This window comes from Eriocheir sinensis, chromosome 23 (assembly GCF_024679095.1).
Source record: "Eriocheir sinensis breed Jianghai 21 chromosome 23, ASM2467909v1, whole genome shotgun sequence".
Classification (NCBI taxonomy): Eukaryota; Metazoa; Arthropoda; class Malacostraca; order Decapoda; family Varunidae; genus Eriocheir; species Eriocheir sinensis.
This window is the reverse complement of record NC_066531.1, coordinates 1,057,713-1,082,949: the sequence shown is the minus strand read 5'-3', so window position 1 is coordinate 1,082,949 and position 25,237 is coordinate 1,057,713. Positions and strand designations below refer to the sequence as shown.

General features: G+C 48.7%; 1 protein-coding gene and 1 long non-coding RNA gene across 2 annotated transcripts in view; one reads left to right on the top strand and one right to left on the bottom strand.

Annotated features, from left to right (window-relative positions):
* The window catches only part of LOC127002318 (T-box transcription factor TBX1-like), a 147,764-nt gene that overhangs the window by 98,225 nt on the left and 24,302 nt on the right, over positions 1–25,237 (top strand). Inside the window, exons 6-7 of the mRNA XM_050868128.1 lie at positions 4,290–4,357; positions 7,709–7,893. Of these exons, the coding sequence (XP_050724085.1) occupies positions 4,290–4,357; positions 7,709–7,893 (253 nt within the window). The remainder of the gene's footprint in view (positions 1–4,289; positions 4,358–7,708; positions 7,894–25,237) is intronic.
* On the bottom strand, positions 8,279–9,747 carry LOC127002320 (uncharacterized). Its single transcript, XR_007755943.1, has 3 exons — positions 9,143–9,747; positions 8,648–8,746; positions 8,279–8,350 (listed from the first exon to the last, which is right to left on the bottom strand). It is a non-coding gene; the product is annotated as an uncharacterized LOC127002320 (long non-coding RNA).

The following is a 25,237-nucleotide window of genomic DNA, read 5'->3' as shown; positions in this document are numbered from 1 at the left end:
ACCACCACCACCACAACCCCCACCACCACCACAAGACCTGCCTCCACCACCACCATAACTGCCTCCACCACCACCACCATAACTGCCTCCACCACCACCACCATAACCGCCTCCACCACCACCATAACTGCCTCCACCACCACCACCATAACAGCCTCCACCACCACCACCAACACCGCAACCACCACCACCACCAACACCGCCACCCCCACCACCAGCACTACTGCCTCCACCACCACCAACACCGCCTCCACCACCACCACCATAACCGCCTCCACCACCACCACAACCACCAGAACCGCCTCCACCACCCCCACCACCACCATAACTGCCTCCACCACCACCACCATAACAGCCAACCCCACCCCCACCACCACCAAAACTGCCTCCACCCCCACCACCACCACCACCACCCCCATAACTGCCTCCACCACCACCCCCACCACCACAAACACTCCCTCCACCACCACCACCACCACCATAACCGCCTCCCCCACCCCCACCACCACCATAACTGCCTCCACCACCCCCACCATCACTGCCTCCACCACCACCACCACCACCACCATAACTGCCTCCACCACCACCACCATAACTGCCTCCACCACCCCCACCACCACCATAACTGCCTCCACCACCACCACCATAACTGCCTCCACCACCACCACCATAACTGCCACCACCACCACCAACACCCCCACCACCACCACCAAAACCCCCACAACCACCACCACCAAAACAGCCACCACCACCACCACCACCACCACCATAACTGCCCACCACCACCACCACCACCACCATAACTGCCCACCACCACCACCACCACCATAACTGCCTCCACCACCACCACCATAACTGCCTCCACCACCCCACCACCACCACCATAACTCCCACCACCACCACCACCACCCTAACTGCCTCCACCACCACCACCATAACTGCCTCCACCACCACCACCACCACCATAACTGCCTCCACCACCACCACCACCACCATAACTGCCTCCACCACCACCACCACCACCATAACTGCCTCCACCACCACCACCATAACTGCCTCCACCACCCCACCACCACCATAACTGCCTCCACCACCACCCCCACCACCATAAATGCCAACACCACCACCACCATAACTGCCTCCACCACCCCACCACCACCATAACTGCCTCCACCAACACAACCATAACTGCCTCCACCACCACCACCATAACTGCCCACCACACCCCACCACCACCACCATAACTGCCTCCACCACCACCACCATAACTGCCTCCACCACCACCACCATAACTGCCCACCACCACCACCACCATAACTGCCTCCACCACCACCACCACCACCATAACTGCCTCCACCACCACCACCATAACCGCCTCCACCACCACCACCACCATAACTGCCTCCACCACCCCCACCACCATAACTGCCTCCACCACCCCCACCACCACCATCACGGCATCCACCACCACCACCACCACCATAACTGCCTCCACCACCACCACCACCACCATAACTGCCTCCACCACCACCACCATAACTGCCTCCACCAATTTCACCACCACCATAACTGCCTCCACCACCCCACCACCACCATAACTGCCTCCACCACCCCACCACCACCATAACTGCCTCCACCACCACCACCACCACCATAACTGCTCCACCACCCCCACCACCACCATAACTGCTCCACCACCCCCACCACCACCATAACTGCCTCCACCACCCCCACCACCACCATAACTGCCTCCACCACCCCACCACCACCATAACTGCCTCCACCACCCCCCCCACCCCCATAACTGCCTCCCCCACCCCACCACCACCATAACTGCCTCCACCACCCCACCACCACCATAACTGCCTCCACCACCCCCACCACCACCATAACTGCCTCCACCACCACCACCACCACCATAACTGCCTCCACCACCACCACCACCACCATAACTGCCTCCACCACCACCACCATAACTGCCTCCACCACCACCACCATAACTGCCTCCACCACCCCCACCACCACCCAAACTGCCTACACCACCCCCACCACCACCATAACTGCCTCCACCACCACCACCACCACCATAACTGCCTCCACCACCCCCACCACCACCATAACTTCCTCCACCACCCCACCACCAGAACTGCCTCATCCTCCACCACCACCACCATAACTGCCTCCACCACCACCACCACCACCATAACTGCCTCCACCACCCCCACCACCACCATAACTGCCTCCACCACCACCACCACCACCATAACTGCCTCCACCACCACCACCACCACCATAACTCCCTCCACCACCACCACCATAACTGCCTCCACCACCACCACCACCACCATAACTGCCTCCACCACCCCCACCACCACCATAACTGCCTCCACCACCACCACCACCACCATAACTGCCTCCACCACCACCACCATAACTGCCTCCACCACCCCCACCACCACCATAACTGCCTCCACCACCACCACCATAACTGCCTCCACCACCCCCCCCACCACCCTAACTGCCTCCCCCCCCCCCACCACCACCATAACTGCCTCCACCACCCCACCACCACCATAACTGCCTCCACCACCCCACCACCACCATAACTGCCTCCACCACCACCACCACCACCATAACTGCCTCCACCACCACCACCATAACTGCCTCCACCACCCCCACCACCACCATAACTGCCTCCACCACCACCACCACCACCATAACTGCCTCCACCACCACCACCATAACTGCCTCCACCACCCCCACCACCACCATAACTGCCTCCACCACCCCACCACCACCATAACTGCCTCCACCACGACCACCACCACCATAACTGCCTCCACCACCACCACCATAACTGCCTCCACCACCACCACCACCATAACTGCCTCCACCACCACCACCATAACTGCCTCCACCACCACCACCACCATAACTGCCTCCACCACCCCCACCACCACCATAACTGCCTCCACCACCCCACCACCACCATAACTGCCTCCACCACCCCACCACCACCATAACTGCCTCCACCACCACCACCATAACTGCCTCCACCACCCCACCACCACCATAACTGCCTCCACCACCACCACCACCACCATAACTGCCTCACCACCCCCACCACCACCATAACTGCCACCACCACCACCATAACTGCCTCCACCACCCCACCACCACCATAACTGCCTCCACCTACCACCACCATAACTGCCTCCACCACCACCACCATAACTGCCTACCACACCACCACCACCACCAACAAAGCCTCCACCACCACCACCACCACCATAACTGCCTCCACCACCACCACCATAACTGCCTCCTCCACCACCACCACCATAACTGCCTCCACCACCCCACCACCACCATAACTGCCTCCACCACCACCACCACCACCATAACTGCCTCCACCACCACCACCACCACCATAACTGCCTCCACCACCACCACCACCACCAAAACAGCCTCCCCCACCACCACCAAAACAGCCACCACCACCACCACCACCACCACCATAACTGCCTCCACCACCACCACCACCACCATAACTGCCTCCACCACCACCACCACCACCATAACTGCCTCCACCACCACCACCACCACCATAACTGCCTACTCCACCACCACCACCACCATAACTGCCTCCTCCACCACCACCAGCACTATATCTTCCTCCACCACCACCACCATAACTGCCTCCACCACCACCACCACCACCATAACTGCCTCCACCACCACCACCACCACCATAACTGCCTCCACCACCCCCACCCCCCCCAAAACTGCCTACACCACACCACCACCAGCACTCCCTCCACCACCACCACCATAACTGCCTCCACCACCCCCACCACCACCATAACTGCCTCCACCACCCCCACCACCACCATAACTGCCTCCACCACCACCACCACCACCATAACTGCCTCCACCACCCCCACCACCCCCAAAACAGCCTCCACCACCACCACCATAACTGCCTCCACCACCCCCCACCCCACCCTAACCCCCACCACCACCACCACCACCATAACTGCCCACCACCCCCCACCACCACCATAACTGCATCGACCACCACCACCACCACCATAACTGCCTCCACCACCCCCACCACCACCATAACCGCCTCCACCACCACCACCATAACCGCCTCCACCACCCCCACCACCACCATAACTGCCTCCACACCACCACCACCATGCCTCCACCACCCCCACCACCACCATAACCGCCTCCACCACCACCATTATCACATTTATCATCACAGTTGTTGTCTCTTGTTTCAGATAACACAATTAAAAATCGCCAGTAATCCCTTCGCTAAAGGCTTCAGGGACTGTGATCCAGATGAGTGGTGAGTAGTTGTGCTATTTATTTAGTGTGTGTGTGTGTGTGTGTATGTGTGTGTGTGTGTGTGTGTGTGTGTGTGTGTATTATCTATTCTCCTGTCTTTCTCCTTTTTCCTTCTTTTATTTCCAGTTTCTTACACAGCTCGGAATTTAATGCCCTATTCACTCCATTGTGGGATTAACTTCTTCCTTCTTGCCTTCGTACCCTCTCACTCTGCCAATCATTATTTGTATATTCCTCTCTCATTTTACTTTTTTTTTTTTTTTTTTTTGTTTTTTTTTTACGTCTACGCCTATAGCGCCGGGGGGCCTGGATGGTGTTCGGCCCCAGCCCGTCATGGCGCAGGCAGGTGTTTATAGTGGCGCCATCTTCTCTTGGCTCATGCTGCCCCCCGGAACTCGTTCTTGATTCACTTGGACGGTTTCCTCTAGAGTCCGGGTTGATGGGTGGTCTTCAGGACAGCACGTGGGTAGTTTTAAGCCACTCGGCGGTGACTGAAAAATCCCAGGTGGTAGCGTTGGGATTCGAACCCGCGTCGTCCATCACGTGGTGAATGTGGGCCCAGCACGCTACCACTCAGCCACCGCCTACCCTATTCCTCTCTCATTTTATTTTGGGCTGCCATCGCATAGTCCTCCTAGTTTGCGTCACTTTAAATCATTGGACAGAAATGTGTCTGCAATTTCTAAATGGTGCCAAGAGTGAGATACGAAGGTAGATAATGAAGACTGAGAGCATGATTATCAGTCGGTCCCTAATACCGGTTCACAGCACACCATTTTTAGATGACTTAACTTTAATTAAATATATCTAAGGAGATGAATTTTGGCGTAATCTAGAGTAGATACTAATTATTCCTTATCTCCATTTTTGTTATCGGTGCAGGCAGTGAGAAGTCGTACTGAGGGTTTCCAGAGTTTTTATTTTATTTTTTTCTCAAGAACTTTTCGTTCCTAAAACTCTATGCTTCACCCGGTAGCAGCGACGGGCCAAATTTGTGGCTTCACCGTGTAGCAGCGACGGGCCAAATTTTGTGGCTTCACCGTGTAGCAGCGACGGGCCAAATTTGTGGCTTCACCGTGTAGCAGCGACGGGCCAAATTTGTGGCTTCACCGTGTAGCAGCGACGGGCCAAATTTGTGGCTTCACCGTGTAGCAGCGACGGGCCACATTTGTGGCTTCACCGTGTAGCAGCGACGGGCCAAATTTGTGGCTTCACCGTGTAGCAGCGACGGGCCAAATTTGTGGCTTCACCGTGTAGCAGCGACGGGCCAAATTTGTGGCTTCACCGTGTAGCAGCGACGGGCCAAATTTGTGGCTTTACCGTGCAGCAGCGACGGGCCAAATTTGTGGCTTCACCGTGTAGCAGCGACGGGCCAAATTTGTGGCTTCACCATGTAGCAGCGACGGGCCAAATTTGTGGCTTTACCGTGTACCAGCTGTGGGCCAAATTTTTACCATGATATAAACCCCCAAAATAGATGAAGCGTTAACTGATCAAAAATGCATTGGCACTATATATCATGAAATGGTTTGCGTGTGTGATGATTTTTTCTCATTAATTCGCTTAGAGGGGACTTTAAGATACATGATCCCCGCAGCTACCGGGTTCATAAGATATTTAAGGCAGAAAGTGTTAACATATTTAATACGAAATCAAATACTCATTCGGTGGAGAGGTAACATAAACATATACATTTAAATCAACTCCTCAGTCTGCATTGCTCTCTTATAATTATCAAAACTGATTATCACAATTTTTTTTCATACTAATTTTCATACTAATTTTCATACTAATTTTCATTCAAGAAAAGATGGCGCCACTATAAACACTTGCCTGCGCCATGACGGGCTGGGGCCGACTACCATCCAGGCCCCTCAAGCAAGCCTACCGGCGCTATAGGCGTAGACGTAAAAAAAAAAAAAAAAAAAAATGATGATCTCTTCAGTTTGCCTGTTCTCATTTTTTCCATAGCATCTTCGTGTTTATTAACTTTATTCTAAACTGTCTGTGCCATAGGTGTGTCGGGGCTACAGACTGTAATTTATAGTTTTTGTGCCCTTTATGTACTATCAACTGCACTGTTTGATAATACTAATAACAATAATAGTAATAATCTTCCACTGCTACCTTTTGTATCTCCTGACGTTTACTTCATTTGATTTTCCATACTTTAAAGGAGCTATCACACTGGGCAAATTTTCCGTGGATCTTTAGTCAAACCACGATTTCCGCTGGCGTGGTTCTCATATTTCCGTGGTGTTCTGACGTGTCCACGATCTTCCAAAGCTACGGTAGATTTCACCGAAGGACGACGGTATTACTCACCATCATCATCAGCAGCAATAACAAAAAACAAATGAGAACCACGCCAGCGGAAATCGTGGTTTGACTGAAGATCCACGGAAAATTTGCCCAGTGTGATAGTAGCCCCTTAAACAGTCTCTCTCCACTCCTCATTCTATACCTTCTACACATAAACGTCATTTTTCTACACCATCGCTATTCTCTCACATCAGTTTCTGTGCATTACCGCGGCCTGTTATGCATATCCCTTCACTTTTCACCCTCTTTACATCTCCCTGCTTCTAATATGCATGTTGAAGGTGTAACACTTAGTTAACTCAACGCTAACCCCGCCTTCTTTCAGTATCCCTTTATCCTCCACTTTCTCCTCATCACCATAACTCCTCTCACAGTATATCCTTACCCTTCTACACCCGTATCTATTCTATAGCTAAGTCTATATATACCAAGTCAAGTCACTCTGCTTCAAAACTGCGACCGGTACGCGCAGGAGGCGGTTTTGGGGCGGAGCAGGGGGATGACGTCACTTGGAGCCAAAAAAAGAATACCCGCCAGTTCAGGGGTGACTAAAATTGGGGCCGTGTGTGTACTCTGGATGTGCATTCTCGCCTTCTTTCACAACGCGTTCAGGCAAGCCACTGACGAAAAATATGTCTTTTTATTGTGCTATTGCGTGACTGTAATTCCAATGCCTACAAACGGCGGTGTGGGGTGTGAGGGAGGGCATGTTGAAGTGATTGATTTAAACTAGTCCGCCTTTCCTCGTTTTCTCTAAATCCCTGTTTCTACATTCTCTAGTTTGGCTCCAAGCAACGTCGCGCATAAACCACGCCTCGGCCGTGTCTCCTCCCACAAACCTGCGTATGACTTGACTTGGTGTATATAGACTTAGGTATATATGAAATACCAGTCCAACTACACGTTTCTACACCATAATTATCATAACTTTCCTATTAGTTCCTTTAAACACGCCGCCATCTTTCCATATCTCCCGTTATTTATCATTTATACATAACCAACAAGTCTTTTCCTCCCTCTCTCTCCCTAGTGTGGTGGAGGTGTTGAACCAGTTACAACAGCCTGGTGGAGGGGGCGGTGGAGGCTGTGGGGGAGCAGGCTTACAGCAGCGGGGGGGCGGCGGAGCAGGGGGAAGGCCTCAACAGCAGGGGGGGCAGCAGAGGCACCCCCTGCCCCATTACCTGGCCTATCACAACACAGGCAAGGAGACGAAAGGTAAGGATATTGCGGCCTTTTCTATCTGTGTGTGTGTGTGTGTGTGTGTGTGTGTGTGTGTGTGTGTGTGTGTGTACCTAATTATATCTTATTATTTATCTTATTTTATTTTATCTTATTTATAGATTTATCTGTCTATTTGTATGTGTGTGTTTCTATTTGATGGCAGAGAATTCAAATGTGATGGAGAGCTTATGGAAATCGTTGGGAAGAGCACAGGGCAGTACATTCTTCATATATAATTTATAGTCTTATTTTTCTCAGTTCATAGCTCTCTAACCCCTTGACTGCGGATTTCCTACAAGAAGACCTCACCAAGCTACAGAAATAGATCAAAAAGTGGCTGTTAAAATTCAATGAAGTAAAATATAAAGTCCCGCACCTTGGGAGGGGATATCCAGCACACCAATACCACATGGGAAACACTCCACTATCCACCACAGAGGCAGAGAAAGACCTGGGAGTGTATGTTACCAGGCTACCAGTGAAGGGATATCCAGCACACCAATACCACATGGGAAACACTCCACTATCCACCACAGAGGCAGAGAAAGACCTGGGAGTGTATGTTACCAGGCTACCAGTGAAGGGATATCCAGCACACCAATACCACATGGGAAACACTCCACTATTCACCACAGAGGCAGAGAAAGACCTGGGAGTGTATGTTACCAGGCTACCAGTGAAGGGATATCCAGCACACAAATACCACATGGGAAACACTCCACTATCCACCACAGAGGAAGAGAAAGACCTGGGAGTATATGTTTCCAGGCTACCAGTGAAGGGATATCCAGCACACCAATACCACATGGGAAACACTCCACTATCCACCACAGAGGCAGAGAAAGACCTGGGAGTATATGTTTCCAGGCTACCAGTGAAGGGATATCCAGCATACCAATACCATATGGGAAACACTCCACTATCCACCACAGAGGCAGAGAAAGGCATGGGACTATATGTTACCAGGCTACCAGTGAAGGGATATCCAGCACACCAATACCACATGGGAAACACTCCACTATCCACCACAGAGGCAGAGAAAGACCTGGGAGTGTATGTTACCAGGCTACCAGTGAAGGGATATCCAGCACACCAATACCACATGGGAAACACTCCACTATCCACCACAGAGGCAGAGAAAGACCTGGGAGTGTATGTTACCAGGCTACCAGTGAAGGGATATCCAGCACACCAATACCACATGGGAAACACTCCACTGTCCACCACAGAGGCAGAGAAAGACCTGGGAGTGTATGTTACCAGGCTACCAGTGAAGGGATATCCAGCACACCAATACCACATGGGAAACACTCCACTATCCACCACAGAGGCAGAGAAAGACCTGGGAGTGTATGTTACCAGGCTACCAGTGAAGGGATATCCAGCACACCAATACCACATGGGAAACACTCCACTATCCACCACAGAGGCAGAGAAAGACCTGGGAGTGTATGTTACCAGGCTACCAGTGAAGGGATATCCAGCACACCAATACCACATGGGAAACACTCCACTATCCACCACAGAGGCAGAGAAAGACCTGGGAGTGTATGTTGCCAGGCTACCAGTGAAGGGATATCCAGCACACCAATACCACATGGGAAACACTCCACTATCCACCACAGAGGCAGAGAAAGACCTGGGAGTGTATGTTACCAGGCTACCAGTGAAGGGATATCCAGCACACCAATACCACATGGGAAACACTCCACTATCCACCACAGAGGCAGAGAAAGAGCTGGGAGTATATGTTACCAGGCTACCAGTGAAGGGATATCCAGCACACCAATACCACATGGGAAACACTCCACTATCCACCACAGAGGCAGAGAAAGGCATGGGACTATATGTTACCAGGCTACCAGTGAAAGGATATCCAGCACACCAATACCACATGGGAAACACTCCACTATCCACCACAGAGGCAGAGAAAGACCTGGGAGTATATGTTTCCAGGCTACTAGTAAAGCCTCTAATGACATACGATTAAATAGTATCTCATTTCTTTCCGCTCACACATACACGCCAACTAAGCCTTTGATAACCATTCTCTTGAGAGCTCCTACGAAATGAACAATGATTGATTCCACGTTTCTAGGAAGAAGTAGGGAGGGAAAGGAATGTCAACTGAAATGAAGAGGGGTGAGGGAGGTACTTGAAGGTGAAAGTACATGGGTATCAAAGGGGCGTTGTGTATGTAATGGATATGCGAGTCTGGGAGAAGGAAGATAATGTTTATAGTGATAAGGAGTATGAGAATGGTGATGAGGATACGGATGATATTGAGAAGGAAGAATAGGAAGATGGTGGTTAATAAAATGTATACAGTTGGAAAGTTTCGTTTAGTCGGCGCAACATCTGTGGTCATATGCCGGAGAGAGACAGAGGGTAAGGAATTATAGGAGAAGGGAACAGACCCCAGGAGACGGGACACAACCCCCGATTAATACCTGGTACCCATTTACTGCTGGGTGGACAGTGGCGTAGGGTATCGGAAAAGCCGCCCAAATTTTTCCACTCCGCCCGGGAATCGAACCCGGGCTCTCTCGATTGTAGGCCCCCAGAAAATGTATAATGAGAGGTTGAAAGATACAGGAAGACTATTGCAATGGGTGGAACAAGCAAGATGAAAAAGGAGAGGAAGAGGAGGAGGAGCTGGGGCATGGGATGAGAGGGCTGTCAGGGCTGGTACATCTTTATCTCCCTCACCGTAAACACAGCACCCACCAGACTACTACTCGTCCATCCTGTAAACATGCCTCCTCCCCTCCCCACTCCTCCTCCTTCTTCTCCTCCTCCTCCTCCTCCTCACTCACAACACCGAACAGTAACCTCGTCCACCCTCGTGCGACTTTTCCTGACCTCCATTAACCCCTTGAATGCGGATTTCCTACAATAAGACATCACTAAGCTACAGGAATGGAACAAAAAGTGATTGCTACAATTCAGTGAAGAAAGATGTAAAGTCATGTACCTTGGGAGGGGATATCCAGCACACCAATACCACATGGGAAACACTCCACTATCCACCACAGAGGCAGAGAAAGACCTGGGAGTGTATGTTACCAGGCTACCAGTGAAGGGATATCCAGCACACCAATACCACATAGGAAACACTCCACTATCCACCACAGAGGCAGAGACAGACCTGGGAGTGTATGTTACCAGGCTACCAGTGAAGGGATATCCAGCACACCAATACCACATGGGAAACACTCCACTATCCACCACAGAGGCAGAGAAAGACCTGGGAGTGTATGTTACCAGGCCACCAGTGAAGGGATATCCAGCACACCAATACCACATGGGAAACACTCCACTCTGCCCTCAAAAGGCAGAACGCATTAACTCCAAAATTTTGGTTTTGAGAAAATTGATAATAAAGATTTGATTAGTCATTGCTCTTTTACTAATTCCATCTGCACACTGTAATTTGTTCGACATATAAATTGATCTTTGTAGTGTTGTTTTATGGCATTAAATTTCACTGAATGTGTAATAATTAGTCAGTTTCACTGTTCAAGTCCGACTAACTTTGACATAGTATGGACATAATGCGTTATGCTCTGAAAACCTTGGACTTAATGCGTTCTGCTTTGAAAACCTTACCTATTGGTATTATCATATAATCAAGCAAAGTGCATTTCTTCCATATTTATTTAATGAAATTCAATACATAGCTTTCAAGGCAAAGTGCATCAAGTCCACAACAATATGTAGTTAATGCGTTTTGCTGTGTAAGAATGGTTATGATGCGTTATGCCTTCAAACAATGTAGAAACCAGTGGAGTTGATGCATTTTGCTAGTTTGTAACTTCGTTTGGGGGCATGAGAGGCGTATCTACCTATTCTGGTTATGATTGGCCTCTTTCCGCAGATTCCATTGATATGAAAATCTCAAAAATGGCATTTTTGGAGTTAATGCGTTCTGCCTTTTGAGGGCAGCACTATCCACCACAGAGGCAGAGAAAGACCTGGGAGTGTGTGTTACCAGGCTACCAGTGAAGGGATATCCAGCACACCAATACCACATGGGAAACACTCCACTATCCACCACAGAGGCAGAGAAAGACCTGGGAGTGTATGTTACCAGGCTACCAGTGAAGGCGAAATCCATGCCAATCGCAGCGGACGGGTTAATACCGCCGCGTTAAAGTCGAAATGCTGCACACTGCCGGTATCAGAAATTCGTGCAGCATCAAACTTCATCAGACTTCATAGCCCAGTCTGGTAGTGGCGCGGGCGAACTTTATTTCAAGTGGCTGCCATGATATATGTCTAGCTTGGGCCATGGTGCTCACCGGTGCCAATCTTGTCCGAGGTCGTTGAAGAGAGTTGATTGATGACCTGACCGCATTCGTCATATCATCACCCTTAAAATAATCGCCTAAGTCATTTTTCAGCGATTTCCAGGTTTTTGTCTACATCAATTTTTAACACGTGACGCCCGTTTCTGTATAGTTGCCTTCGTCATTCAGGGTTTGAGTGTTCTAGAATTGGCCTTTTCGTTTCTGCCTAAATCTTAAGCCAAATGAGATAATGACAGTTCTTTTCTGATTTCCTGTAAAGTAGAAAATAATGACTTAGGCGGTTTGTTTACGACGGTGACGATATATAGGTAGTTTTAAGCTTATTTTTTTTACATATTATTGATTTTTTATTGATAATTACTCATCACTACCTTAGTAGATAACTTCCCGCAAATTGGAGTAACTAGCGAAGAAATAGCTCAAGGGGCAGTATGCTCAAAACTCTCCCTTAGAATGTCTTGAGGGGCTCTACTGCAACGATTAGCTCAATTGAGTTCCGTGAGGCCGATGCTTTGTTCCCTTCGGCCTACCATTGGCCAAGTGTCTGGGAGGCAAACAGTCATGCCCGGTGACGCTCCAGGCAAGGATTCAGTGATGGTCAACCAATCACATGCAAGTAATGGATAAGCTGATGTTTGAAAACAGGACAAAACGTTCTTGGCTGAAACTGGAAATAAAAACCAATTGGCTGATAAATATTTCTTAACAGGCTTTTTTTTTCACAACAAAGAAGACAGCTCAAGGGCACTAAAAAAGGTAACAATGATAAAAAGCCCGCTACTCGCTGCTCCTAAAAAAAAAAGAATCAAAAGAGGTGGCCGAAAGAGAGGTCAATTTCGGGAGGAGAGGTGTCCTGATACCCTCCTCTTGAAAGAGTTCAAGTCGTAGGCAGGAGGAAATACAGATGAAGGAAGATTGTTCCAGAGTTTACCAGCGTGAAGGATGAAAGAGTGAAGATGCTGGTTAACTCTTGCATAAGGGGTTTGGACAGTATAGGGATGAAAGAGTGAAGATGCTGGTTAACTCTTGCATAAGGGGTTTGGACAGTATAGGGATGAAAGAGTGAAGATGCTGGTTAACTCTTGCATAAGGGGTTTGGACAGTATAGGGATGAAAGAGTGAAGATGCTGGTTAACTCTTGTATAAGGGGTTTGGACAGTATAGGGATGAGCTACCACATGTACAAGTCATATGGTTAAAAAAAAAAGAAAAAAAAACTAAACATTTTCACTCCCTGATACATTGAGACTGTCTGAACCATGCACTAAGATAATTATAGTTCCCACCTGGCCTTATGAGTAGCGATATTTTTTTTACTTTACGGGAAGTGAGATTATTTATACACAACACATCATGTCCATAAATTCCAATAATGAATTACCGATCGCTGCGGCGTGTGGTGTCCTGACCTTGACCCAGCGACGCTTGTTCACCACGACCTGTTAGCAGCGGGGATCATGTTTCTTAATGGTCCCTCCAAGCGAGAAAAATGAGAAAAAATTACCCCTCACACAAACCATTTCATAATATATATCAAAGCATTTGTGATCAGCTTATGTATCATCTATTTTGGGGGTTTATATCATGGCACAAATTTGGCCCGTCGCTGCTACACGGTAAAGCCACAAATTTGGCCCGTCGCTGCTACACGGTAAAGCCACAAATTTGGCCCGTCGCTGCTACACGGTAAAGCCACAAATTTGGCCCGTCGCTGCTACACGGTAAAGCCACAAATTTGGCCCGTCACTGCTACACGGTAAAGCCACAAATTTGGCCCGTCACTGCTACACGGTAAAGCCACAAATTTGGCCCGTCGCTGCTACACGGTAAAGCCACAAATTTGGCCCGTCGCTGCTACCGGGTTAAAACTGGGCCTGACCCCTGAACACTGCTTGGTCGGCCTTAGTACTTAGCTTAGGACTTACTACACCTTACAATTATGAATACTGGATGAGAGGAGAAAAAAATCAGCTCGCTCTGAATTGTTCTTGATGCAGTTTTCCCGATTGTAAACCAGCTTAACCCTACAAGCACCGAGGGGGGCAAATCTGGCCGAACTGGTAGCGTACTGGGCCCACATTCGCCACGTGATGGACGACGCGGGCTCGAATCCCCACGCTACCACTCGAATTTTTCAGTCACCGCCGAGTGGCTTAAAACTACCCACATGCTGTCCTGAAGACCACCCATCAACCCGGACTCTAGAGGAAACCGTCCAAGCGAATCAAGAACGAGTTCCGAGGGGCAGCATGAGCCAATGCAAGATGGCGCCACTATAAACACTCGCCTGCGCCAGAACGGGCTGGGCCGACCATCAGGCCCCACCTGGAAGAAGCCTTGGGCCGACCATCAGGCCCAACCAGGAAGATGCCTACCGGCGCAACAGGCAACGACGTAAAAAAAAACAAAAAAAACAAAACTCCTGAGCCACTTCTATAAAAACGATACACTTTTTGTTACTATCAATTGTAAAAGAAAAACAGTCTTACAGAAAAACGCAGAAAATACCCTGGATTAACATGTGATATCAATAAGAAGCATATGAATCTTCGTTATTTTGCTACACACGAATATTTAGAGGAACCGACGCCAATCATTTTGAAACACAGAACATAAGAACATAAGAGCGTAAGGAGTCTGCAGATACATTATTGTTTTGCACTATTGATTCGGTACCAGTGCTTAGTGTTCATGAGCGTTATCGTTGTTCAGATAAATGAGTACGATGCTAGGTGTTACAGGCGAGAAAATTTGAAAACGTCGGAACTTATAGGGTTGACACGTCACAGTTGTCTCTGGCTTTCTTTGATGAAAAAAATGGGAAGCAAAAGAAATAACAGAAGATGGGGAAGAGGCAGGCGTAGGCAGAAGAAAGGGGGAGGTAATAACATAGGAAAGGAAAGGAGTAGAAAAAGAGAGGAAGATATTAGATGAAAGCAGAGAAGCGCAGAGGGCAAGGAAAGAGGAAAGGGAAAAGATAGGGAAAGGAAAAGATAGAATTGGAAAGCAGAGGAAGAAGCAGAGGCAGGGAGGAGGAAGATGAAAGTAAGGAAAAGAGAAAGAAAGGGATAGAAGAGGGAAAGGGAGATATGGAATTGGAAGGGACAGGAAGATAACAGAGGCGAGGAAAAGGAAAAGGAAAGTAAGGAAAAGAGAAAGAAAGGGATAGAAGAGGGAAAGGGAGATATGGAATTGGAAGAGACAGGAAAATAGCAGAGGCGAGGAAAAGGAAAAGGAAATTAAGGAAAAGAGAAAGTCAAGGAAAACGGAGAGAAAAGGATAATAGGAGAAAGGGAAAGATGAAATTGGAAAGGAGAGGCGGATAATGAAGGCGGAGAAGAGGAAGGGGAAGGTAGAGAAAAGAGTAAGACAAGGAAAGAAAAATAAAGGGAGGAGATTTGGGAAGGGAAAGATAAATGTCCACAAGTCATCTCCCTGGTTTTTTTTGTGTGTGTTTTTTTACGTCGTGGCCTACTGCGCCGGTAGGCTTCCCGGTGGGGCCTGATGGTCGGCCCAAGGGTTCTTCCCGGTGGGGCCTGATGGTCGGCCCAAGGCTTCTTCCCGGTGGGGCCTGATGGTCGGCCCAGCCCGTTCTGGCGCAGGCGAGTGTTTATAGTGGCGCCATCTTGCATTGGCTCATGCTGCCCTCCCGGAGCTCATCTTTAATCCTAGAATCTAGAGTCCGGGTTGATGGGTGGTCTTCTGGACAGCATGTGGGTAGTTTTAAGCCACTCGGCGGCGGCTGAAAAATCCCAGCTTGGTGGCACCGGGCGGGGATTGAGCTCGCGTCGTCCTGAACGCGGCGCCATCACGCTATCCATTCAGCCACCGCCTCCCCTAGTCCTTGTTAATCTTTCCTCTTTTCCTCTTCTCTCCTGCACACGATATGTCTAAATCACCTTCATATCTTCTTCCCTCTGCCGTGGTCCCCTGATCGTCTGTTTGCCTATCTTATAATTCTTTTGGTTTTCTTTCCCCTCTCTCCTTCTCTTAACTTCCCATTTCCTCTTCCCTCATTCGTACAAGCCTCCTTCACTCTGTCCCTTTCCTTTCACTCTTTCATTGACCACACTTTTTTTCTTTACGTGTCCGCCTGTAGCGCCGGTAGGCTTCCTTGAGGGGCCTGGATGGTGTTTGGCCCCAGCCCGTCATGGCGCAGGCAAGTGTTTATAGTGGCGCCATCTTCTCTTGGCTCATGCTGCCCCCCGGAACTCGTTCTTGATTCACTTGGACGGTATCCTCTAGAGTCCGGGTTGATGGGTGGTCTTCAGGACAGCATGTGGGTAGTTTTAAGCCACTCGGCGGTGACTGAAAAATCCCAGGTGGTAGCGTGGGGATTCGAACCCGCGTCGTCCATCATGCGGTGAATGTGGGCCCAGCACGCTACCACTCAGCCACCGCCTATTTTGCCCTCTCGTTTTATTTTTCATCTTTCTCTTTCTTTCTTCCTTTCATATAATCTTTTTTTTTTTCTTTTTTCTTTCCTTCTTCCCTCGACAAACAATTCTTTCCACTTTCCTTCCTTATTCCTTCTTCCACTGTTCGCTTCCTATTTTGACCTATTGTTATATTTCTCCCTCTTTCCTTATTCTCTCTTCGTTCACATTATCCTTTTATTCTCCCTATTCTTCTTCCCCTCTTCCCTCCACAAGCAATTCTATTCACTTTCCTTCCTTATTCCTTCTTCCTCTGTTCGCTTCCTATTTTGACCTATTGTTTATTTCTCCCTCTTTCCTTATTCTCTCTTCGTTCACATTATCCCTTATTCTCCCTCTTCCTCTTCCCTTCTTCCCTCGACAAGCAATTCTATTCACTTTCCTTCCTTATTCCTTCTTCCACTGTTCGCTTCCTATTTTGACCTATTGTTTATTTCTCCCTCTTTCCTTATTCTCTCTTCGTTCACATTATCCTTTTATTCTCCCTCTTCTTCTTCCCTTCTTCCCTCCACAAGCAATTCTATTCACTTTCCTTCCTTATTCCTTATTCCTCTGTTCGCTTTCTATTTTGACCTATTGTTTTATTTCTCCTTTCTTTCACATTATCCTTTATTCTCCCTCCTCCTCTTCCCCTCTTCCCTCCACATGCAATTCCTTCCACTTCCTGCTTTCCTCTTCCACTTTTATCAATATGTCGTTTTCTCCACCTTCTTTCTCTATCTTTCTTCCTCTCATTTTCTCTTTCCTCTTCCATCTCTCGACACGCCTCCTTTCCTCTTTCCTTCCTCCTTTCCTCCTCCACTGTTACCCTCTTTCCCCTCGACCTTTTCCTCCCTCTCCACGGCCTCCCTCCCTCTCCCTTTCCCTCCATCCATCCATTCCTCCTTCCCTCCTTCCTGTGTGGGAGGAACAATTTGTCAGACTGGACGTGTTTTCGCTTCTCCTCAAGTTTCAATAGATATATTTTTTGTTTGACCACTTCCTCTCTCTCTCTCTCTCTCTCTCTCTCTCTCTCTCTCTCTCTCTCTCCATCGTATTTTTTTTCCTTCCTAATCACTAACCGATGGAGGGGAAAAAAAGTATGTGCGTGTGTGTGTGTGTGTGTGTGTGTGTGTGTGAGAGAGAGAGAGAGAGAGAGAGAGAGAGAGAGAGAGAGAGAGAGAGAGAGAGAGAGAGAGAGAGAGAGAGAGAGAGAGAGAGAGAGAGATGAGGGTATAGTCTAGTCTTACATATGGTGTGTGTTGTGTGGTGGGGGAGGGAGAGAGAGAGAGAGAAGGGAGGGAGGAGGAGGAAGGGAGAGAGGAAGGGGGGAGGGGGGGGCAGTAGGCTGACAGGCTGACGTGTTGTTCTAAGGTACTGACACTTCGAGGTGGGGGTGGGTGGGGGGGGCGGGGGGGAGGGGGTGGGAAACTGAGATGGGGGGGTGAGAAAAAGCAGGGAAGGATGTGAGGGAGAGAGGAAAGGGTGAGAGGCTGAATAGGAAGAGGAAAGAGAAGGAAATAGAGAGAGAAGGAGGAATAGGAGAGAGTCTGACGGGGAAGAGAAAGGAGGAAGAAGGGGAAGGAGAGAAAAGGATAGGAAGGAAAGGGGGAATAGAGGAAGGGATGGGAAGAAGGAAGAGGAGAATTGAAAGGAGAGAGGAAAGGGTGAGAGGCTGAATAGGAAGAGGAAAAGAGAGAAGGAGGAAGAGGAGAGAGTCTGACGGGGAAGAGAAAGGAGGAAGAAGGGGAATGAGAGAAAAGGAGAGGAAGGAAAGAGGGAAATAGAGGAAGGGATGGGAAGAAGGAAGAGGAAAATTGAGAGATGAGGAGAAAGGAAGGGAGATGAAAGAAAAGAAAAGGATAGGAAGGAAAGGGAGAGTAAAGGAAGGGAAAGGAGGAAAAAGGAAAATGGAGGAAATGAGACAGAGAGAAAAGATTGAACGTCTGAAGAGGAGGAGGAATAGAAAGGGAGAATGGAGGAAATGGAAGGGAGAGGAGAGGGGAAAAAAAGAGCATAGGAACGGATGGAAAGGGAAAAGAAAGGAAGATAGGAGATAGGAAAAAGAAATAGGAAAATAAGGAGAATATAGAACCGGATAGAAGGGGAAGGTAAGAAAGATAGAAAGACAGAGAAAGGGATAGGAAAAGGGAAAGAGAAGGAAGAGAGGAAGAAGAGAGGAGGAGAAAACAAGGAAAACAAGAAAGGAAATCAGGAGAAAATACAAAAAAGAAAGAAAAAAACAGGAGTAGAATATGAGAGAGGAAAAAAGTTGAGGAAAGAAAAATGGAGAGAAATTTAAAAAAAGCGAGAAAGTTTAAAACGAAGTGAATGACCCTTTTTAATTATTATACCTGAAGGAGGCGATTAAGAGAGAAGAGAGAGAGAGATAGTTCAAACTTAATGATTCTATGGATAATGATGGAATACTCCTCCTCCTCCTCCTCCTCCTCCTCCTCTTCCTCCTCCACCTTCTCCTCTCTCCTCCTCCTCCTCCTCCTCCTCTCTCCTTCTCGGCCCATCTCCTTCTCTTCTTCCTCCTCCTCCTCCTCCTCCTTATCCTCCTCCTCCTCCTCCTCCTCCTCCTCCACATTCTCCTCTCTCCTCCTCCTCCTCCTCCTCTCTCCTTCTCGGCCCATCTCCTTCTCTTCTTCCTCCTCCTCCTCCTCCTCATCCTCATCCTCCTCCTCCTCCTCCTCCACATTCTCCTCTCTCCTCCTCCTCCTCCTCTCTCCTTCTCGGCCCATCTCCTTCTCTTCTTCCTCCTTCTCCTCCTCCTCCTTCTCCTCCTCCTCCTCCTCATCCTCCTCCTCCACATTCTCCTCTCTCCTCCTCCTCCTCCTCTCTCCTTCTCGGCCCATCTCCTTCTCCTCTTCCTCCTTCTCCTCCTCCTCCTCCTCCTCCTCCTCCTCCTGATCCCTCACGTGACCCTTGACCTGACCACCCCCTCCCCATCACTCATCCCCCCCCACTCGTTAAGAAGTCATCCATTCACTATCTCTTGACTCACGCAATATTATAGGTATTATTATTATTATTATTATTATTATTATTATTATTATTATTATTATTATTATTATTATTATTATTATTATTATTAGTAGTAGTAGTAGTAGTAGTAGTAGTAGTAGTAGTAGTAGTAGTAGTAGAAGTAGTAGTAGTAGTAGTTGTTGTTGTTGTTGTGCCAGTAGCCAAGTATTAAGTAAGGGGTAACTATCTTTTTTTTCATATTGATTACACACACGTGGTATGGATGAAAGAGCAAGAAGAGTCGAGTGCTTAGTAGTTAGTACATTGGAAATAGATACATTGTGCATTGCTATTGTTCAGACACGTGGCAGTATGCGCTACAGTGAGTGTTTGAACATTGGGTAAGAGAGAGAAATGGAAGATCGGGGGTAGCTGGGGCGACGTGAATTAATCCATACATTCATACTTACATACATACATATATACATACATGCATAAACGCATATATGGATACATACAAGCATGAATACAAATATACATGCATGCCTAAGTACATAAAAGCATAGTAACAAACTTAAATACTTTGTACTAATTGATTGGATTCCAGGAGCAGCGAGTAGCGGGCTTTTTTTTTATTATTGTTTCCTTTTTTTGTGCCCTTGAGCTGTCTCCTTTGTTGTAAAAAAAATGTGATTCATGCACCAAAAAGTTATTTGAGAATTGGAGAGAAATGCTTCCTACTTCAAGTCGTTTGTGGTCCAGTTTCACAGTTCCCCATGACGGGTTAGTAAGCTCCCAAACCAATACCAGAGCCTTCCAAATTTCCTTGTATCGTGTCTGGTGTTTATATTTAAGTTCACAAATTTGATGAAACTATACAGGAAAAGTCTTGTGTATTTAGTGTGGCATCGAAGACCTCCCCATTTTGGATTGTATGGGATTCTATAGTTTGGTTCGGGCTGTTACGAAGACACTGTGTTGGACTGTGAAATCGGCTCAAATTTGTCTTCCTCCCTTTCTTCCTCTTCCTTCCCTTCCTCTTCCCTCCCACTGTGACCTGAAGTGTGTTGGGGTTCCCGATGGATTGATGGCGAGAGGCAGGGAGGGAGGGAGGAGGAGAGTGTGCGGTGGGAGGGTGCGGGAGGGTGAGAGAGAGGAAGCCCCGGGGAGCCACCACCTGTGAAGGACTCCAGCCACTGAGCCGTGTAACGAGGCATGAGGCGGCCACCCCTTCCTACCCCCCACACTTGTTTCCCATCGTGTCCCCAGTCCTCGCCTTCCTACCTCTCCCATCTCTTTACCCATTTCCACAAACTCCCTTCCTACATCCTAAACAATTTTCCTGTCCAAGCTATTTTCCCAAGTGTCCTGCTTCTCTAACCCGTCCGCTGCGCTTGGCATGGATTTCGCCTTCGCTGGTAGCCTGGTAACATATACTCCCAGGTCTTTCTCTGCCTCTGTGGTGGATAGTGGAGTGTTTCCCATGTGGTATTGGTGTGCTGGATATCCCTTCACTGGTAGCCTGGTAACATACACTCCCAGGTCTTTCTCTACCTCTGTGGTGGATAGTGGAGTGTTTCCATGTGGTATTGGTGTGCTGGATATCCCTTCACTGGTAGCCTGGTAACATACACTCCCAGGTCTTTCTCTGCCTCTGTGGTGGATAGTGGAGTGTTTCCCATGTGGTATTGGTGTGCTGGATATCCCTTCACTGGTAGCCTGGTAACATACACTCCCAGGTCTTTCTCTGCCTCTGTGGTGGATAGTGGAGTGTTTCCCATGTGGAATTGGTGTGCTGGATATCCCTTCACTGGTAGCCTGGTAACATATAGTCCCAGGTCTTTCTCTGCCTCTGTGGTGGATAGTGGAGTGTTTCCCATGTGGTATTGGTGTGCTGGATATCCCTTCACTGATAGCCTGGTAACATATAGTACCATGTCTTTCTCTGCCTCTGTGGTGGATAGTGGAGTGTTTCTCATGTGGTATTGGTGTGCTAGATATCCCTTCACTGGTAGCCTGGTAACATACACTCCCAGGTCTTTCTCTGCCTCTGTGGTGGATAGTGGAGTGTTTCCCATGTGGTATTGGTGTGCTGGATATCCCTTCACTGGTAGCCTGGTAACATACACTCCCAGGTCTTTCTATGCCTCTGTGGTGGATAGTGGAGTGTTTCCCATGTGGTATTGGTGTGCTGGATATCCCTTCACTGGTAGCCTGGTAACATACACTCCCAGGTCTTTCTATGCCTCTGTGGTGGATAGTGGAGTGTTTCCCATGTGGTATTGGTGTGCTGGATATCCCTTCACTGGTAGCCTGGTAACATACACTCCCAGGTCTTTCTCTGCCTCTGTGGTGGATAGTGGAGTGTTTCCCATGTATTGGTGTGCTGGATATCCCTTCACTGGTAGCCTGGTAACATACACTCCCAGGTCTTTCTCTGCCTCTGTGGTGGATAGTGGAGTGTTTCCCATGTGGTATTGGTGTGCTGGATATCCCTTCACTGGTAGCCTGGTAACATACACTCCCAGGTCTTTCTCTGCCTCTGTGGTGGATAGTGGAGTGTTTCCCATGTGGTATTGGTGTGCTGGATATCCCTTCACTGGTAGCCTGGTAACATACACTCCCAGGTCTTCCTCTGCCTCTGTGGTGGATAGTGGAGTGTTTCCCATGTGGTATTGGTGTGCTGGATATCCCTTCACTGGTAGCCTGGAAACACATACTCCCAGGTCTTTCTCTGCCTCTGTGGTGGATAGTGGAGTGTTTCCCATGTGATATTGGTGTGCTGGATTTCCCCTCCCAAGGTGCAGGACTTTACATTTTTCTTCATTGAATCGTAGCAGCCACTTTTTGTTCCCTTCCTGTAGCCCCTGATAATGTCTTTTTGTAGGAAATCCACAGTCAAGGGGCTAATCATCTTTCCTTTTGCTAACTTTTGCTTCCCTTTTCGTCTTAAGCAAACGTTTCCTTCCTCTTTCTCTTCCCTTTATATTTTCACTCCCCTCTTCCCAAAGCCTCATGCCTTTCTCAAATGTTACCCCCCTTGCTCCCTCTACTACTTGCTTCCCTTCCTTATCTCTTCCATCCTTCTTCCCATCCTCACAAAATCCTTTCCTCACGTTTCCCTTAATACTTCCACTTCCTTCTTCCTTAAGTCCCCTGCCTTACTTAAATGTTACCTCTCTTCCTCCCTTCACCTCCTCCGCAACCACCTTCATCGCTCCTTTTAAAACACTTAACATCAGGCTTTTTCCAAGGCAACACCCTTTATGGCACTTTCCCGACCCCCTGAGGTGCCAGGTGTAAGCAGCGGCACCTTGTACCCATGTGCCGCTGCGGGGGTCGACACCACAGTGGCCACCAGGCGGGGGGGGAGGGGGGGGGCTGCCAGCCGCTGCCCACAAACACTGCGAGTGGCGACGGCCTAGCGAGGGTGAAGTGAGAAATATGGGCAAGCAGGGGGCGCCTTAGGCGAGTTTATGGTGGAGGAGGGAAAAGCGAGAGCGTGGGGGTGGAGGGGAGGGGGAGTGGTCTCTGGTTAACCTTCGAAGTAAAGGAGAATAGGCACGAGGGTATGTGAAGGGGTGAAAAGATTACATTGGGTATAGGGTGTTGGATATGAGAAAGCTGTCAGTGGGATGTGACAGGTGGCAGAAGCTTATAGAAACTGAATTCCGATACCCTACGCCCCTGTCCACCCAGCAGTGAATGGGTACCAGGTATTAATCGGGGGTTGTGTCCCGTCTCCTGGGATCTGTTCCCTTCTCCTATAATTCCTTCCCCTCCTGTCTCTCTCCGGCATATGACCACAGATGTTGCGCCGACTAAACGAAACTTTCCTTTTTAGGTACTGATAGCTCATATAAGGCACTGGTGTCTCTATGGGGCTACTTGTTACTGTCTGCCTTGATAGACTCGTGACGCTGGTGAGTTTGAAATGGCATTAGTGGCCCTGAGGTGGCACGCGCGGGAAACAGATAGCTGCTAAGTTGTACCGACGGGTTTAAGGGCCTTATTTTCAAACATTCTTGTGCCAAATCTCACATATTTGACGAGGCTTTCATGAGAGTTTGGGTAATTTTCTTGAGTAGTTTTATGACCCTGGTGGTAGACTGATCCTTCTTCTGTACCATGAACCTAAAAACACTGTCGTTAGAATTCGGTTGATCAACTTTTTGGCCTTTGGAAGTAGTTGGTGTGGGAGGTGGAAGCGTTTAACAATACCAACCTAAGACCGTAAGGGTGCGGCCACACTGCACCCGGTTTGCTGGGAGGGTAGAGGGTAGCGGGACTCCTAGCGGGTCACATGTTATCTAATACGAGGGGCCATACAGGACGCGGGTAGCGGGTTTCCTCCAAGCTTACCCGCTACCCGCGTCCTGTATGGCCCCTCCTATTAGATAACATGTGTTTGTTCTTGCCCCTGACCCGCTAGGCGTCCCGCTACCCTCTACCCTCCCAGTGCAGTGCGGCGGCATCCTAACAGCTGCCTTGGCTCGTTTAGGCTCTGGTGGGCACAGGGTAACACTTGACTATTCGTGGTTTGGAGGTCGTGTTAGTTGCCTTGAGACGAGCGCCTGGATTTTTATACGTGATATTAGTCTTCATCAACACTGTGGCTGATTTATCATTTCTGACCCGTTTTTCAAGGCGTGGTTAGTTTTGTTTATATCATCATTTACTCCTGAGTTTATAATAAATCGACTTGACTGTAAAAATCAAACACTCCTGAATAACTCGATCCATCCCAAAAATGGAATTACAAAGCCAAGCAAGCCACATAACTGTTAATAAACACTAATACGACGTTTAACCCGGTAGCAGCGACGGGCCAAATTTGTGGCTTTACCGTGTAGCAGCGACGGGCCAAATTTGTGCCATGATATAAACCCCCCAAAATACATGATACATAATCAGATCGCAAATGCTTTGATATATATTATGAAATGATTTGTGTGAGGGGTGATTTTTTCTCATTTTTCTCGCTTGGAGGGACCATTAAGAAACATGATCCCCGCTGCTAAAACAATCTGGCTTAGTGGACGTAAACGTGTTGTAGACCAGTGGTTTTTGTCCCATCCCCCTTCTCCAGCCGCTCTTCAGCTGTGGACCCCGACAACGAAGTAGATTAAGTGGACAACACATGACCATCCCAAAGGTCAAATTTGCCACATGGGCCGTGAGTCTGACACCCCTGATACCGTTAGCTAATGTGGAGCAATTCTAGCATTTCAGCATTCGGTTTTAAGGATTGTGTGCAGTAGTATGAAAATTATTCCGAGCCGTGTCTCCTAATTACAGTACAAAATTTTTTAAAATAATTAGAATCTCTTTGGACCCTTTGAAATTCTTCCATGGACCCCTGGTTGGAAGCCACTGATCTATAGTATTCCCATTTGAAACTGGCAGGTGGGGTGGAGGGGTCAGCACCGCCCCGCCGCTCCGCCACACACTCTGGATCTGGATCTGAATTAATGATGCGCAGGGCACCTGTATAGATGCATAACACGCATATTTGTGTTGGCAGTTGGGGGGACGGGGGAGCTGAGTGTACAGGGGAGGGAAGTGAATCAGGTGTAATTGTTAGTGTTGGTGTGTTGTGGTGACAAGTGAGTGTGTATTTGTTTTCTGAATGAGTCTATTGTA